This window comes from Bos javanicus, chromosome 14, assembly GCF_032452875.1.
Source record: "Bos javanicus breed banteng chromosome 14, ARS-OSU_banteng_1.0, whole genome shotgun sequence".
Lineage (NCBI taxonomy): Eukaryota > Metazoa > Chordata > Mammalia > Artiodactyla > Bovidae > Bos > Bos javanicus.
Window position 1 is genome coordinate 66,351,471 of NC_083881.1, and position 16,464 is coordinate 66,367,934.

Sequence of the window (16,464 nt, forward strand, 5' to 3'; positions counted from 1 at the left end):
ACACAATATTGTAAATCAACTATACTTCAGTAAATTTTTTTAAAAAATTTAAAACATTTGATTTTACATTTGGGTTTATTTTCCATTATACTGAAAATATAGGTACAAAGGGACATTAACATTATACACACTTATCATTTCATATATTTATATGTGTATATGTATACTTTCAAAGTAAGAATAACAATTCTATTAATGCTAGGACTGCTAGAAACAGTTAAAGCTCTTTTGTTTTTTGGATATCTGCCGCTTGGAGTGTAACGTCAATATATTCCATGCCCATCACTTAAAATAATTCTCTTGGTGATTACGCCAACAACCTGATTTACAGTTAGGCTCATTTGCTTCAATCTGTGTTCTGTAGGCAGTTCTCCAACACCAATTTAGAGCCCTGTAATTTAATTCAGTTCTGACACTAACTACCTACAGTTAACATCCAGTCTCACAAGGTAAAGTGTAAGGTCCCCAACAAGACTGCCCTTATTTCAGACACCAGTTTTCAGGGGGGTGCCCAGCCTACCTTCACTTCTGCAAAGCCACCTACAATCCTGGGGGTACCCACAACCAGTTCCTCTCAGTAGAACTCAGGAAAGTGCTATACTTACAGTTACCATAATCAAGATGGTTTTAGCTCTTCCTTTCCAATCTAGATTTCATTTCTTCCTTTCCTTTTCACTTCCTTATTACAATGGTTAGAAGCTTAGTTGCTCAGTTGTGTCCAACTCTTTGCGACCCATGGACTATACAGTCCATGGAATTCTCCAGGCCAGAATACTGGCAAGGGTCGCCTTTCCCTTCTCCAGGGGATCTTCCCAACCCAGGGATCCAACCCAGGTCTCCCGCATTACAGGTGGATTCTTTACCAACTGAGCCACAAGGGAAGCCCTCAGAACCTTACAGGCTGTGCTAAATAGAAGTGGTGAGAGTGGGTATCCTGTTTTACTCCTCATCTAATAAGGAAAGCATTCAGTCTTTCATCAGTCAGCACGACGTTAGCGGATAATTTTTCACTGATGCACTGATCAGACTGAGGCAATTCTCTTCAAGCCTAGCTTGCTGAGAGGTTGTTTTTTTTTTTTTTTTTTTTTTAAGCATAAATGAGTGTCAGGTCTTGCCCAGTGCTCTTTCTGTATATACTGAATTGGATCATACAGTTTCTACTTTTTGTATGTTAATGTTTTATATTTCATTAATCAAGCTTTGAATGTTAAATCATCCTTGAATTCCTGGGATAAATCTCAGGAAGTATTATCCTTTTCATATATTGTGGAATTTGCTAAAAACAAAGATCTTTTGCATGTATTTCATGAAGGATATTTGTGTCATTTTCTTTTCTTATAATGTCCCTTTCTGGGTTTGGTATCCTGCAGGCCTTAGAGAATACATTGAAGAATGATCCTTTCTCTCCCATTTTCTGGAAAAATTTATATGAAACTGGCATTAGTTCTTCCTCAAATGGTATAAATTGGTAGAACTTACCAGTTAAGTCAGCTAGCCCTGGAATTTTCTTTGTGGAAAGGTTTATAAGTTCAATTTCTTTTACTAGAGAGAGGCCTATTCAGATGATCTATTTCTTCTTGAGTTCATTTTAGAAGTTTGTGAATCCAACAACATGTAAAAAAGATTATACACCACGACCAAGTTGGATTCATCTCAGAGTCACAAGGATGGCTCGGCACACACAAATCAATCAATATGATACACCACATCAACAAAGGAAAGTAAAAAATCACATGATCATCTCAACAGATGCAGAAAAAGCACTTGATGAAATTCAACATTCATTCACGATTAAAAACTCTTACCAAAGTGATTATAGAGGCTATTTATGACAAACCCACAGCTGACATAGTACTCAATGGTGAAAAGTGGAAAACCTCCCCACTAATATCTGGAACTAGACAAGAATGCCCATTCTCACCACTTCTATTGAACATAGTACTGGAAGTCCTAGCTGCAGCTACCAGGAAAGAAAAATAAATTAAAAGTATCCAAATTGGAAGGGAAGAGGCAAAATTGTCATTATATGCAGATAACATAATACCATATATTTAAAAACCTAAAAACTCCACACAAAAACTAACAGAACTGATAAACAAGTTCAGCAAGGTAGTAGGATACAAGATTAACATATAGAAACTGGTTTTATTTCTTTACAGTAACAATGAAATGTCAGAAAGGGAAAGGAAAAAGGCAATTCCTTTTTTAAAAAGGAATTTCATCAAAAAAAGATAAAAATACTTAGAATAAACCTGACCAAGGAGGTGGGAGATTTATATGCTGAGAACTATAAAACATTGTTACAGGAAACTGAAGATGATTTAAAGAAATGAAAAAATATCCTATTTTTATTGGATTAGAAGAATTAATATTGTTAAGATAGCCATACTACTAAAAGCAATTTACAGATTTAATATGATCCCCACCAAATTACTCATGATATTTTTCACAGAACTGGAACAAATAAACCTAAAATTTATATGGAAGTATAAAGATTCCTAAGCAATCCTGAGGGAAAAGAACAAAGCAGAAGACATAAGACTTCAGAAAATAACTATAAAGCTACCATAATCAAAACAGTATGGGGAACTCTCCTGGTGGTCAAGCAGTTAAGACCCTGCTCTCCCAATCCACGGGGCCTGGGTACAATCCCTGGTCAGGGAACTAGATCCTACATGCTGCAACTAAAGATCGCATGCCACAGCTAAAGATCCTGCATGCTACAACTAAAGGTCCCGTATGCTGCAACAAAGCTCAAGATCCCGTGTGCTGCAACTAAGACCCAGCGTAGCCAAAGAAATAAATTAATTAAAACAAAATATTTTTAAGAAATCAGCCTGGTATTAGCACAAAAACAGACATATGAGTCAATGAAACAGAATAGATAGCCCAGAAATAAATACGCATACCTATGGACAAAAGAGGTAAGACTATACATACAATGGGGGAAAGACAGTCTCTTCAGCAAGTGGTGTTCGGAAAGTTGGACAGCCACATGTAAATCAATGCAGTTAGAACATATCCTTACATGATACACAATAATAAACTCAAAAATGCTTAAAGACTTAAATACAAGACATGAGACCATAAAATTTCTAGAAGATAAGATAGGCAAAACAGTCTCTGACGTAAATCATATCAATGTCAATCTCCCAAGACAACAGACACAAAAGCAAATATGAATAAATGGTGAGAGTTGGACTGTGAAGAAAGCTGAGCACCAAAGAATTGATGCTTTTGAACTGTGGTGTTGGAGAAGACTCTTGAGAGTCCCTTGGACTGCAAGGAGATCCAACCAGTCCATTCAAAAGGAGATCAGTCCTGGGTGTTCATTGGAAGGAATGATGCTAAAGCTGAAACTCCAGTACTTTGGCCACCTCATGGGAAGAGTTGACTCGTTGGAAAAGACTCTGATGCTGGGAGGGATTGGGGGCAGGAGGAGAAGGGGACGACAGAGGATGAGATGGCTGGATGGCATCACTGACTCAATGGACGTCTCAGTGAACTCCGGGAGTTGGTGATGGACAGGGAGGCCTGGCGTGCTGCGATTCATGGGGTCGCAAGCAACTGAACTGACTGACTGACTGAATCAAACTTATAAACTTTTGCACAGCAAAGGAAGCCATAAACAAAATTAAAAGAAAACCTATGGACTGGGAGAAAAAAAATATTTGCAAATGATGCGACCAACAAGGGCTTAATTTCCAAAATATACAAACAGCTCACACAACTCAATAACAAAAAACAAACAACCCAATTAAAAAATTGGCAGAAGACCCAAATAGACATCAGGGGCTTCCTGGGTGGTGCTAGTGGTAAAGAACTCGCCTGCCAATATAGGAGACATAAGAGATGCAGGTTTGATCCCTAGGTCGGAAAGAGTCTCTGGAGGAGGGCACGGCCACCAACTCCAGTATTCTTGCCTGGAGAATCCCATGGACAAGAGTTGGACACTACTGAAGCGACTTAGCATGGATACATGCAGATAGACATTTCTCCAAAGAAGACATACAGATGATCAACATCATTAATTATTAGAGAAATGGAAGTCAAAACTATAATGAGGGACCACCTCACACTGGCCAGAATGGCCACCATTAAAAAGTCTACAAATAACAAATGCCGGAGAGGGTGTGGAGAAAAGGGAATCCTCTTACACTGTTGGTGAGAATGTAAATTGATGTGGCCACTATGGAAAACAATATGAAGTTTTCTAAAAAGACTAAAAATAAAGTTGCCACAGGATCCAGCAATCCCACTCCTGGACACATATCCAAAAGAAACTGTATTTCAAAGAGATACATGCACTCCAAAGTTCATAGCAGCACTATTTACAATAGCCAAGACATGGAAACAATCTACATGTCCATTGACAGATGAATGAATAAAGATGCGGTACATATACACACAGTGGAATATTACTTGGCCATAAAAAAGAGTGAAATAATGCCATTTGCAGTTACATAGATGGATCTACAGATTATCATATTAAATGAAGCCAGAAAGAGAAAGACAAAAACCATGTATCACTTTATATGTGGAATTTTAAGTATGACACAGGGAACCTATCTGTGAAACAAAAAGACTCAGAGACACAGAGAACAGACTTGTGGTTGCCAGGGGGCAGGGAGTGCAGGGGAGGATGGCGTTGGAAGTTTGCGGTTAGCAGATGCAAACTATTGTCTATAGAAAGGATACACAACAGGCCCTGCTGTATACGCAGGGAACCATATTCAGTACCCTATAATAAACCATAACAGAAAAGAAAATATGAGTAGTTTGAGTCTTTCAAGGAATTTGTTTGAAGTTACTGGCATAAATTTGTTCATTAATTTCTCTTATTATCCTTTCAATGTTTATAGGATCTATAGTGATGTCCACTCTCTCATTCCTGATGCTAGAAATTTGTGTCTTCTCTCTTTTCTCCCCCCTGACCAGTCTGGCTACTGATTCATCAATTTTACTAAGTCTCAAAAAACCACTTTCTGATTGTACTAGTTTTCTCTGTTGGTTTCTCTGTTAGTTTTGTCTGTTTCTCTGTTGGTTACCCATCATCTATTTCTTTAACTTCAGCTCAGATATTTATTTCCTTTCTTTTGCACATCAATTAATTATGTGAAAAAGTGTTAACCTCACTGTTCATTAACTCATTCACTTATTCATTTAATAAATATTCTCTGAACATCTACCATAGGTCAGGCACTGGAATCAGCAGTGGGCAAAAAGGTACAGTCCTTTTCCTCATAGAACTAATAGGAGTCACTTACAATTTCTTATAGTGGAACAGATTGTTCATTAATCAAATGACACCAATGAATAAACATTTATAAGTTGAACATACATAGTTTTATGAAGAAATGATAACTAAAGACTTAATAAATAAAGTGATGACTACTAGTAAGTCAGTGAAAAAATTTTACAGGCAATTTTATGGTATAGCATAAAAACTGGTACAAAGGTTTTGGCAAATAATTTTGTAATATACATCAAAAGCCTTAAAAGTGTTAATAGCCTTTGACTCAATACATTTCCTTTCATGCTTTGTTCCTAAGAAAATGAAAAGAAATGCAAAGATTTATAGTCAAGAACATTTATCACAATACCATTTGAATAGTTTAAAAAGTGTTGTATAAACTGTGATACATACATGTGATATTATCAGACATTAAAATGTTTTTGATAAAGTTTAAATGACACAGGAAAATGCTCATGATTTTATGTTACACTGTGCTTAGTTGCTCAGTCGTGTCTGACTCTTCGCGACCCCATGGACTGTAGCCCACCAGGCTCTTCCATCCATGGGGATTCTCCAGGCAAGAATACTTGAGTGGGTTGCCACACCCTCCTCCAGGGGATCTTCCCAACCCGGGATCGAATCCAGGTCTCTTGCATTGTGGGCAGATTCTTTACCATCTGAGCCACCAGGGAAGCCTTTTATGTTACACTATAGACCATGAACTCCTTATTGCCAAATTCAGACTTAAATTGAAGAAAGTAGGGGAAACCACTAGACCATTCAGGTATGACCTAAATCAAATCCCTTATGATTATACAGTGGAAGTGAGAAATAGATTTAAGGGCCTAGATCTGATAGATAGAGTGCCTGATGAACTATGGAATGAGGTTCGTGACATTGTACAGGAGACAGGGATCAAGACCATTCCCATAGAAAAGAAATGCAAAAAAGCAAAATGGCTGTCTGGGGAGGCCTTACAAATAGCTGTGAAAAGAAGAGAAGCAAAAAAGCAAAGGAGAAAAGGAAAGATATAAACATCTGAATGCAGAGTTCCAAAGAATAGCAAGAAGAGATAAGAAAGCCTTCTTCAGCGATCAATGCAAAGAAATAGAGGAAAACAACAGAATGGGAAAGACTAGGGATCTCTTCAAGAAAATCAGAGATACCAAAGGAACATTTCATACAAAGATGAGCTTCATAAAGGACAGAAATGGTATGGACCTAACAGAAGCAGAAGATGTTAAGAAGAGATGGCAAGAATACATAGAAGAACTGTACAAAAAAGATCTTCACGACCCAGATAATCACGATGATGTGATCACTGACCTAGAGCCAGACATCCTGGAATGTGAAGTCAAGTGGGCCTTAGAAAGCATCACTACGAACAAAGCTAGTGGAGGTGATAGAATTCCAGTTGAGCTATTCCAAATCCTGAAAGATGATGCTGTGAAAGTGCTGCACTCAATATGCCAGCAAATTTGGAAAACTCAGCAGTGGCCACAGGACTGGAAAAGGTCCGTTTTCATTCCAATCCCAAAGAAAGGCAATGCCAAAGAATGCTCAAACTACCACACAATTGCACTCATCTCACACGCTAGTAAAGTAATGCTCAAAATTCTCCAAGCCAGGCTTCAGCAATATGTGAACTGTGAACTTCCTGATGTTCAAGCTGGTTTTAGAAAAGGCAGAGGAACCAAAGATCAAATTGGCAACATCCGCTGGATCATGGAAAAAGCAAGAGAGTTCCAGAAAAGCATCTATTTCTGCTTTATTGACTATGCCAAAGCCTTTGACTGTGTGGATCACAATAAACTGTGGAAAATTCTGAAAGAGATGGGAATACCAGAACACCTGATCTGCCTCTTGAGAAACCTGTATGCAGGTCAGGAAGCAACAGTTAGAACTGGACATGGAACAACAGACTGGTTCCAAATAGGAAAAGGAGTTCGTCAAGGCTGTATATTGTCACCCTGTTTTTTTAACTTATATGCAGAGTACATCATGAGAAATGCTGGACTGGAAGAAACACAAGCTGGAATCAAGATTGCCGGGAGAAATATCAATCACCTGATATGCAGATGACACCACCCTTATGGCAGAAAGTGAAGAGGAACTCAAAAGCTTCTTGATGAAGGTGAAAGTGGAGAGTGAAAAAGTTGGCTTAAAGCTCAACATTCAGAAAACGAAGATCATGGCATCCGGTCCCACCACTTCATGGGAAATAGATGGGGAAACAGTGGAAACAGTGTCAGACTTGATTTTTCTGGGCTCCAAAATCACTACAGATGGTGACTGCAGCCATGAAATTAAAAGACGCTTACTCCTTGGAAGGAAAGTTATGACCAACCTAGATGGCATATTCAAAAGCAGAGACATTACTTTGCCAACAAAGATTCGTCTAGTCAAGGCTATGGTTTTTCCTGTGGTCATGTATGGATGTGAGAGTTGGACTGTGAAGAAGGCTGAGCGCCAAAGAATGGATGCTTTTGAACTGTGGTGTTGGAGAAGACTCTTGAGAGTCCCTTGGACTGCAAGGAGATCCAACCAGTCCATTCTGAAGGAGATCAGCCCTGGGATTTCTTTGGAAGGAATGATGCTAAAGCTGAAACTCCAGTACTTTGGCCACCTCATGGGAAGAGTTGACTCATTGGAAAAGACTCTGATGCTGGGAGGGATTGGGGGCAGGAGGAGAAGGGGACGACAGAGGATGAAATGGCTGGATGGTATCACTGACTCGATGGATGTGAGTCTGAGTGAACTCCGGGAGTTGGTGATGGACAGGGAGGCCTGGCGTGCTGTGATTCATGGGGTCACAGAGTCGGACAAGACTGAGCAACTGATCTGATCTGATCTGATCTGATCTCAACTCTATAAAAATATATACATATGCATTAAAAAGAAAGACCAGGAGAAATGTAGCAAACCAGTATTAACAATGGTTATTGGTGGGTAACAAGATTACAGATCATTTCATTTCATGCACTTTCATTTCTATACTATTCGGTTTTCTACAATGAGTCTATATTACTTTTGCAATTAGAAAAAGGTTAAAAATAAATATATACGTACATAATCATGAACTAGTTGCTCTGGATAATGGCAGAAGTAAAATAGAATAAAGAACTATGTGGGAGGTGCCCAGTGTTTGGAGAAGAAAATAATCAGAGAACCTGCTGGGAACAATATGTGTTGCTTTTGATGTCTATATCAGACATACAAGATACAGGCAAACAAAGCCAGTTTGTTTGGGAAGTGACTATGAGCTTCCAGGTAATGCAGGAATTTGGGGAGATTGGGAGCAAATGAATAACTGTGAAGAGGGCAAGCTATATGCTCCATGGACCACAGCATCTCCCTCACCATCTCTCATCTCTTCGAGTCATGTGGACGTCCTTACTGTTCCTGAACACTGCCAGACATCAGTTTCTGCCTCAGGACCCTTGCACCAGTGCTGTTTCCTCTGCTTCAAAAGTCTCCTCCTTCTCTCACCTCCTTCAAGTCTTTGACCAAATGGGACTTTCTTGTTGAGATCTGTAATCCTCTGTCACTCTGCTCCAATAGGTTGTATGCTCCATAAGGACAGGAGGTCCTTGGTCTGTTGTATTAGCTGCATTCCCAGTGTCTACAAAAGTATCTGGGATATTGTAGGTGACCAATAGGTATTTGTTGAATAAATAAATGGTTATTGGTATTACTCTTAATTAAGTGCTTTCTGAAAGTTTAGATGTGTAAACATTGCCCACTAAGAACAAGGAGTCACTAAGAGTAGAAGACAGCTCATGGACCCTCCTCGATGCTTCTTCCTGCCAGGCTGTTTAAACACATCCCCCCAGGAGGATCTCAGTTGAGACATTCAGCCAGTTACAAACTCAACCAATGATCCTTCCAGCACACATTTCTCCGTCTGGTCTACAGGGCACAGGGATCTCTTTAGGAACCGATAGACTGTCTATTAGAGTCTAGAGAGTGGCTCCCACATTTTCTATGCCTGGCTAGTCTACTAAATGAAATAAAATTATTCTGCTATGACTCATTCTTAGTGACCAAGAAAATGTGAGATGCTTAATTTGATCTGTTGGTCTCAAAGTACAAGAAAGTGGTGATCAGCTCAGTGTAAGGACTCACTTTCTAAGAGGCAGAGCTGTACAAAGTGGAATGCACTGCAGGGGTTGTAGTGAGTGTCCTGTCACTAGGGGTATTCAAGTGGAGGCTGGATGATGACATGGTGAGGATACTATAGGACCGGTGGTTGGGCTAGAAGTAGGTTGAACCTGAAGGCCTCTTCCAATTGGGTCTTTTTTTTTTTTTAATCATTTATTTTCTTTTCCATTATAGTTTAACACAGGATATTAAATAGAGTTCCCTGTGCTATACACAAGAACTTTGCTGTTTATCCATTCTATATATAGTAGTTTGCATCTGCTAGTCACAGACTCACAACACACCCCTCCCCAGCCCTCCCTCCCCCTTGGCAACCATAACTCTGTTCTCTATATCTGTGAGTTTGTTTCTGTAGATAAGGTCATTTGTGTCATATTTCAGATTCCACATATAATTGCTATCATATGGTATATATCTTTCCATTTCTGACTTACTTCACTTAGTATGATAATCTCTAGGTCCATCCATCTTGCTGTAAGTAGCATTATTTCATTCTTTCTTATGGCTGAGAAATATTCCATCGTATACACGCACCACATCTTCCTTATCCATTCATCTGTCGATGGACAGTTAGGTTGTTTCAACATCTTGGCTATTGTGGATACATGAACATAGGGGTGCATGTATCTTTTAAAATTATAGTTGTGTTTGGATATATGCCCAGGAGTGGGATTGCTAGATCATACGGCAACTCTATTTTACCAACCAAGAGTCTTTGATTCATGCACACAAGTCTCACGTTGTAGACTGTAGGAAGTGGCACGTTGCAGAATGTAAGTGGCACATTACAGATGGCAGGACGATACTGGGGCTCAGCAGGCTAATGAAAAGCCATCTAGGAAACTCAAAGACTGATCTCTTCTATTTCATCTACTGTATGATGTGCCTGTGTGCTCAGCTGCGTCCGATTCTGTGATCCCGTGGACTGTATTCTGCCAGACTCCCAGGAAGATTCCACGTGGCATGGAGCAACTCAGCCTGTGGGCCACAACTATTGAGCCTCTGCTCTAGAGCCCGGGAGCCACAACTACTAAAGCCTGCAGGCCTAGAGCCTCTGCTCTGCAACAAGAGAAGCCACTGCGATGAGAAGCCCTCGTACCACAACTGGAGAAGAACTCCCGCTGTCTGCAACTAGAGAAAAGTCCACGCAGCAATGAAGACCCAGCACAGGGTCTTCTACATAAATATTTATGTATTTTAAAACACATAAATATTTTTTAAAAAGTGATTGCCAGGGGCAAGGGGTAGGGAAAGTGGAGGAGGGGCAAATTACTGTTTAATGGACAGAGTTTCAGTTTAGGGAGATGAAAAGTTCTGGAGCTGGTTGTACAACAACACGAATGCATTTGACGGCACTGAACTGCACACTTAAAAATGGTTACAATGATAAAGCTCATATTATGCATACTTTACCACAATAAAAAAAAAAGTCTTGCCAATATTTTGCAAATTGACGGCACCTGCATATTTATAGCCTTCTCCCGTCTAGAAAATATTCGGATAGATTTGTATGGGATGCTTTAGGGTAAGGAACTGATATAAAAGGTGGTGTTTTTTTGAATGCTACTTGAACATAAAGCTCTATTATGTACAGTCTGGCTTCATCATAAATTAATCATGCTTGGTATATTATTAGATTGACTAGTCTACTTTTTTAGATAATAATTGTATACTTACTAATTGGATTAGCTTTCAAATATATTTCTGATTAAAAATAGAGACTCAAAATTAAAGAACTAAGTTTTTCTTTTATTTCATCTTTTGCAAGTTAATGAGGAATGGAAAGAGATTGTTTTAAATCTCTCAACATCAGAGCAGCGGCCAGGCTCTGGCTTGGCTGGACGCCACCATGACCCCTCACGAATCACTAACAGGACCCCTGCCTTGATATCTGAGCTCCCACCTCCATCCTGTGTGTGTGTCCTCTTAACCGTTCCTGTTTCTCAGCTTGCATTCCTGTTTTTGTCACAGATCTGGAACATTCCCAAGTATCTCGGTTCTTACAACCAAACTGCCTATCACCCATGCTCACAGCCCCCCGAGTCCTTTGGCGGCCTCTGCTTTCGTGGCAGTCCCCTCCCCAGGTTGGGCTTCCTGCCCTGCCCCAAGCACAGCAAGAAGGGGATCCTTCTAGGGCACACATCTACCACAGGCTGACTGCCTAGCTACTCTTCTTGGCCCACACACGCGGGTGGTCCCCTTCTGGGTCTTGACTCCAACAAGGCCGAGAGACAGCTGACCTGCCGACCTCCGCGCCTAGCCGGTGAGACCTCCCAGCCGGACAGTCCCTGCCACCCCTTCCCACCACCCCTGACTTTCAGCTGAACGCCTCTCCCAGGCCCCCTGCGCTGCGCTGTCTACTTCTATCTAGGGCCTCCTTGTTTCTGCTTCCCTGGGGCTTGTCATTCTCCACGTCCTGGGAGATTCTGGGCTACGGGGCATGCTGATGGTGAGGCTCTGGGGCCAGGGGCTGGGGTGAGGTCAAGTGAGCCTGGCCCGGGAAGGCGTTCTGTAGGGGCAGGAAGGAGACTGGATGGCATCCATGCCTTCCTCCAGGCCTCATCCCAGGGTGGCAGCAGCGTCCCCACCTCTTCTAATCCAACTGGCCTCCTCCTTCCCTTAACTCCTGCTGAGAGTCTTGTCTGCGTCACCCTGGGAGCTTTCAGTCATGTAACACCTTGCCGGTGACTGAGCTGCTCCACCCGGCTTGTGTTCCCAACCAACCTCCAGTGGAAGGCTTGAATTTTGAATTTTTTATGCCCTATTAAACTCAGCCCAGGCATGTGGTATGTGCTCAGTTCAGTTCAGTCGATCAGTTGTGTCTGACTCTTTGCAACTCCATGGACTGCAGCACGCCAGGCCTCCCTGTCCATCACCAAGTCCCAGAGCCTGCTCAAACTCATGTCCATCGAGTTGGTGATGCCATCCAACCATCTCATCCTCTGTCATCCCCTTCTCCTTCTGCCTTCAATCTTTCCCAGCATCAGGGTTTTTTCCAATGAGACGATTCTTTGAATCAGGTAGCCAAAGTACTGGAGTTTCAGCTTCAGCATCAGTCCTTCCAATGAATATTCAAGTATATGCTCAGTAAGTTCGGATTTAAAGCCTTTGAAGCCAGTGTCATGCCTTAAAAGAATTGCTTGGCACCAGGCCATGAGCCAAATGGTTTAGATGAATGCTCTCATTTAGTCTTCAAGACAACACTATGAAATAGGCGGTAATACCTCCCCTATATCAGTTGAGGCAACTGAGCCATCAGTGACTTACCCAAGATCACCCAGCAAAAACAGATGATCTGGGGTTGGAAGTGTCCTTGGTGCCAATGGCCTCCACTTTGATGGACAGAACTGACTCATCAGCCCAGCAACCACAACTCCCTGAATGCCACCTTGGCCTAGGCTGCTGGCTTATAGCTTCACAAAGGAAGGGAGACTAGGGACAGCCCAGTCCATTCACACAGTCATTGATTCTTTCAATAAGCAACTGTAAGCCAGTCAGGTGCCAGGCGTGGCACTGAGTCTGTCTGGCTGATATTTTTGCACATCTTACCTCCTCCCAGCCACCTCCACCTCACTCTTCTTCACATGGTGAAGGGTGGCTCTGCCTTCAAGACTCAGCCAAGATATCTTCTCTAGGAAGGACCTGGCCTTCTTCATTGCTGCTGGCATGTGGTTTGGGCTCCAGAAATCCATGCTTTGACTTCCTGTGTCCCTTATAGTTCCATCCTCCACCCCTGACGCCAGCTCTGATGTTTGTTTGAGATGTAGGGATTGAAGAGCCCCCAGTCTTCCCAGGTGGCTCAGTGGTAGAGAATCAACCTGCTAATGCAGGAGACTCAGGTTCGATTCCTGGGTCAGGAAGAGCCCCTAAAGAAGAAAATGGCAACCCACTCCAGAGGAGTGGAGCCTGGCAGGCTACAGTCCACGGGGCTGCAAAAGAGTCGGACACGACTGAGAGACTGAGCACATGACAAGCAGAGGGACTGAAGAGCAAGGTGATGTTTCAGGAGTTTGGGAGGATGCTTTTTAAAACTATGCAGGCACATCCTGCTTTACATAATACATGTTTTTAGAAAGGTTGTGTGTACGTGACCTTTTTGTGAATTGAAATCTTGTTTTCCAATTGATGTATGCTTCAGAGGTGACATTCTAAATTGCTGTTAAACTTCACTCTTTTAAAATGCTGGGTCCTAGTACTTTAAAAACAAACTTCTCTCAAGTGAACTTTCCTATAGCATGATGATTATCCACATACAATCCCTTGAATGTTCTGACATAGCTTCACATTAAAAAAAAATGCTTTTGGAATCCTTTGGCAAAATGAGCGACAACCCTCAGTTTATAAATTGGTCACATGTGGGAAGGTCAAATTAATTGTGATGTGGATGTGTATGCTTGCGTGCTCAGTCGCTTCAGTTGTCTCCGACGCTGCAATCCCATGGATTGTAGCCCACCAGGCTCCTCTGTCCATGGGGATTCTCCAGGCAAGAGTACTGGAGTGGGTTGCCAAGGTCTTCTCCAGGGGATATTCCCACCCCAGGGATTGAGCCTGTGTCTCCTGCATTGCAGGCAGATTCTCTACCACTGAGCCACTGGGGAAGCCCTGTGGATGTGTATAGTTAGAATCAAATAGAATGAAATAGCTTAAACAAAGACTGAGCAGTTTCACTGCAAAATGCCCTCCACCTACCCCTCCCCCACCCAGGGGCAACCACAGTTAACTCCTTCTGGCTCGGAGATTTTCCTTTACTTGTGTGAAGTCCGAGCTGAAGCCCACAAGCCACAAAGCCTCAGTGAAAGAATTTCTTAAGACCTGTTAATACCGGTGGGCACAGCCAGGCTGAGCCAGCATGAAGTAATACGATCTGATCGCCAGCATCCTCTGCAAATGCCGGAGGAGCGCTCCCACACGTGGCCTCTGATAATAGATACATACCATTGTCAGATGCTGGGAAGGGTGACATTGAGCTCAAGTGGGCTGTGGTCTTAGGACAAGTTAAGAAAGGCTTGACAGAGGAGGAACAGGGGCAGAAGGCGTAAGGTCCCCCAACTCCAGCACATAATCCTATGCTACTCTTTGCTTGGAAGATTTCCACGGCTGGGGTGCCTAGCAATAGCAATCAAAAATGTGCACGTAACTTACTTGCACATGTTTTCTTATCTGGGTTCAGAGCAAATCCTTTTGGGCACCGGCAAAGGTAGGAGCCGTCAGCATTTACACACTCGTGTTCACATCCGTGGTTTTCTGAGGCGCAGTAGTCCACAGCTGTAAAGATGAAAACACAAGAGTTTAAGTAGAAACACAAACAGAGGTAAAGGGCATAGTAGATTGGAAGCACACCTACAACAAATATAAGCAAAGATTAATACCGTTGCCCCCAAAAGAGGATGGATAAATAAATATGAAACCAAAACTTTCCTCTTGAGAAAAAAATCAGGAGTCAGGATCAGACAATTCATACCAGAAAGTACTAAAGAACATAAGAACAATTGAAAGCACGGAGTCCTAACCACTGGACTGCCAGGGAATTCCCTGCTGCTGCTGCTAAGTCTCTTCAGTCGTGTCCGACTCTGTGCAACCCCATAGACGGCAGCCCACCAGGATCCGCCGTCCCTGAGATTCTCCAGGCAAGAACACTGGAGTGGGGCGCCACTGCCTTCCCTAACAATTGTATTTAAAAGTTAAAGAAATGCAAATCAAAACAATCACAAGGCAAACTTAGTAAACTGCAAAATTAAAGACAAGATAAAATCCAGTGGTGGCAAGGCAGCAGGGAAACAAAGTCAGACTTATTTAAAGTGGGTGGCATTATAAACCGATAAAAACTCTTCTGGAAGGACATTTGACAATATTCACTCTGGAACTGTGACCCCAAAACATAATTGAAAAAAGGGGTAAATTAATTATATGAAATAAGCTATTTATAACAGTATCATTCACAAGTGACTAAAAAATTCTGGAAAATAAGATGAACACTTAATAAGGATAAATGGTTTAGTAGCTCATTAATCCTACAAACATTCACCGTCTACCTACTCTGGGCCCCACCCTATTTTAGGTGCTGAAGATGGAACAAATAACAAAACAGATGAAAACTCCAGTCCTTGAGAAGCTTACATTTGGATGCTGGTGGTAGATAAAAAAGAAAATAAGTAAGTAAAGAACATAGCCTCTGAGAAGGTAGAGAGTGTTTTGGAGAAAAGTAAAATGGTGAAAAGGAAAAGAGACTGTCGGCGGGGCGAGAGAAAGGGTGTGATGTAACAGCAGTGGTGAGGAAAGGCCCACCAGGAAGGCGACAGTTGGCAGAGCCCGGAGGATAACTGGGAGGGAGCACTAACTGGGAGGGAGCACCAACTGGGAGGGAGCACCAACTGGGAGGGAGCACCCCCGGCAAAGGGAACGACAGCAGAGGCAGAGGCCTAGAGATGGAAATATGCCTGTGAGCTGGAGAATCAGCGAGGAGGCCAGCGTCACTGGAGAGAGAATGCAGGTCAGGAGGGACCGTGGGGCCATTGCCAGGACTTTGGCTTTTACTCTGAGTGGGCAGGCTGTAAACCCCCCAGGGGGAGGGTTTTGAACAAAGAAATCGAGAAGAGACCATAGAATCAGATGGGACTAGAACACCAGCTTCCCTGGTAGTCCAGTGGTTAAGAATTTACCTTCCAGTGCAGGGGAGCTAAGTCACTTCAGTCGTGTCTGACTCTTTGTGACTCTACAGACTGTAGTCCGCCAGGCCCCTCTGTCCATAGGATTCTGGACCAGATTCAGGCAAGAATACAGAAGTGGGCTGCCATGCCCTCCTCCAGGGGAATCTTCCCAACCCAGGGATTGAACCCACATCTCTTACATCCCCTGCATTGGTAGGCAGGTTCTTTACCACTAGCGTCACCTGGGAAGTCCAAGATCCCACATGCCACAGGGTGACTAAGCCCACACACTGCAACAAAGACCTAGCACAGCCAGAAGAAAACACAGAAGGAAAACCAGTTAGGCGGTTACTATAATAACCCTTGTGAGGAAAGGGTGGGAGAGACTTAAGCCGGCACAGCGTGGGAAGGAGGCGGGGA

General features: G+C 42.4%; 1 protein-coding gene across 3 annotated transcripts in view; it reads right to left on the minus strand.

The window, feature by feature from the left end:
- Positions 1-16,464, minus strand: part of MATN2 (matrilin 2) — a 173,410-nt gene that overhangs the window by 43,540 nt on the left and 113,406 nt on the right. For all 3 annotated transcript variants that reach the window (XM_061439294.1, XM_061439292.1, XM_061439293.1), the window contains exon 6: positions 14,540-14,662. In XM_061439294.1, the coding sequence (XP_061295278.1) occupies positions 14,540-14,662 (123 nt within the window). The remainder of the gene's footprint in view (positions 1-14,539; positions 14,663-16,464) is intronic.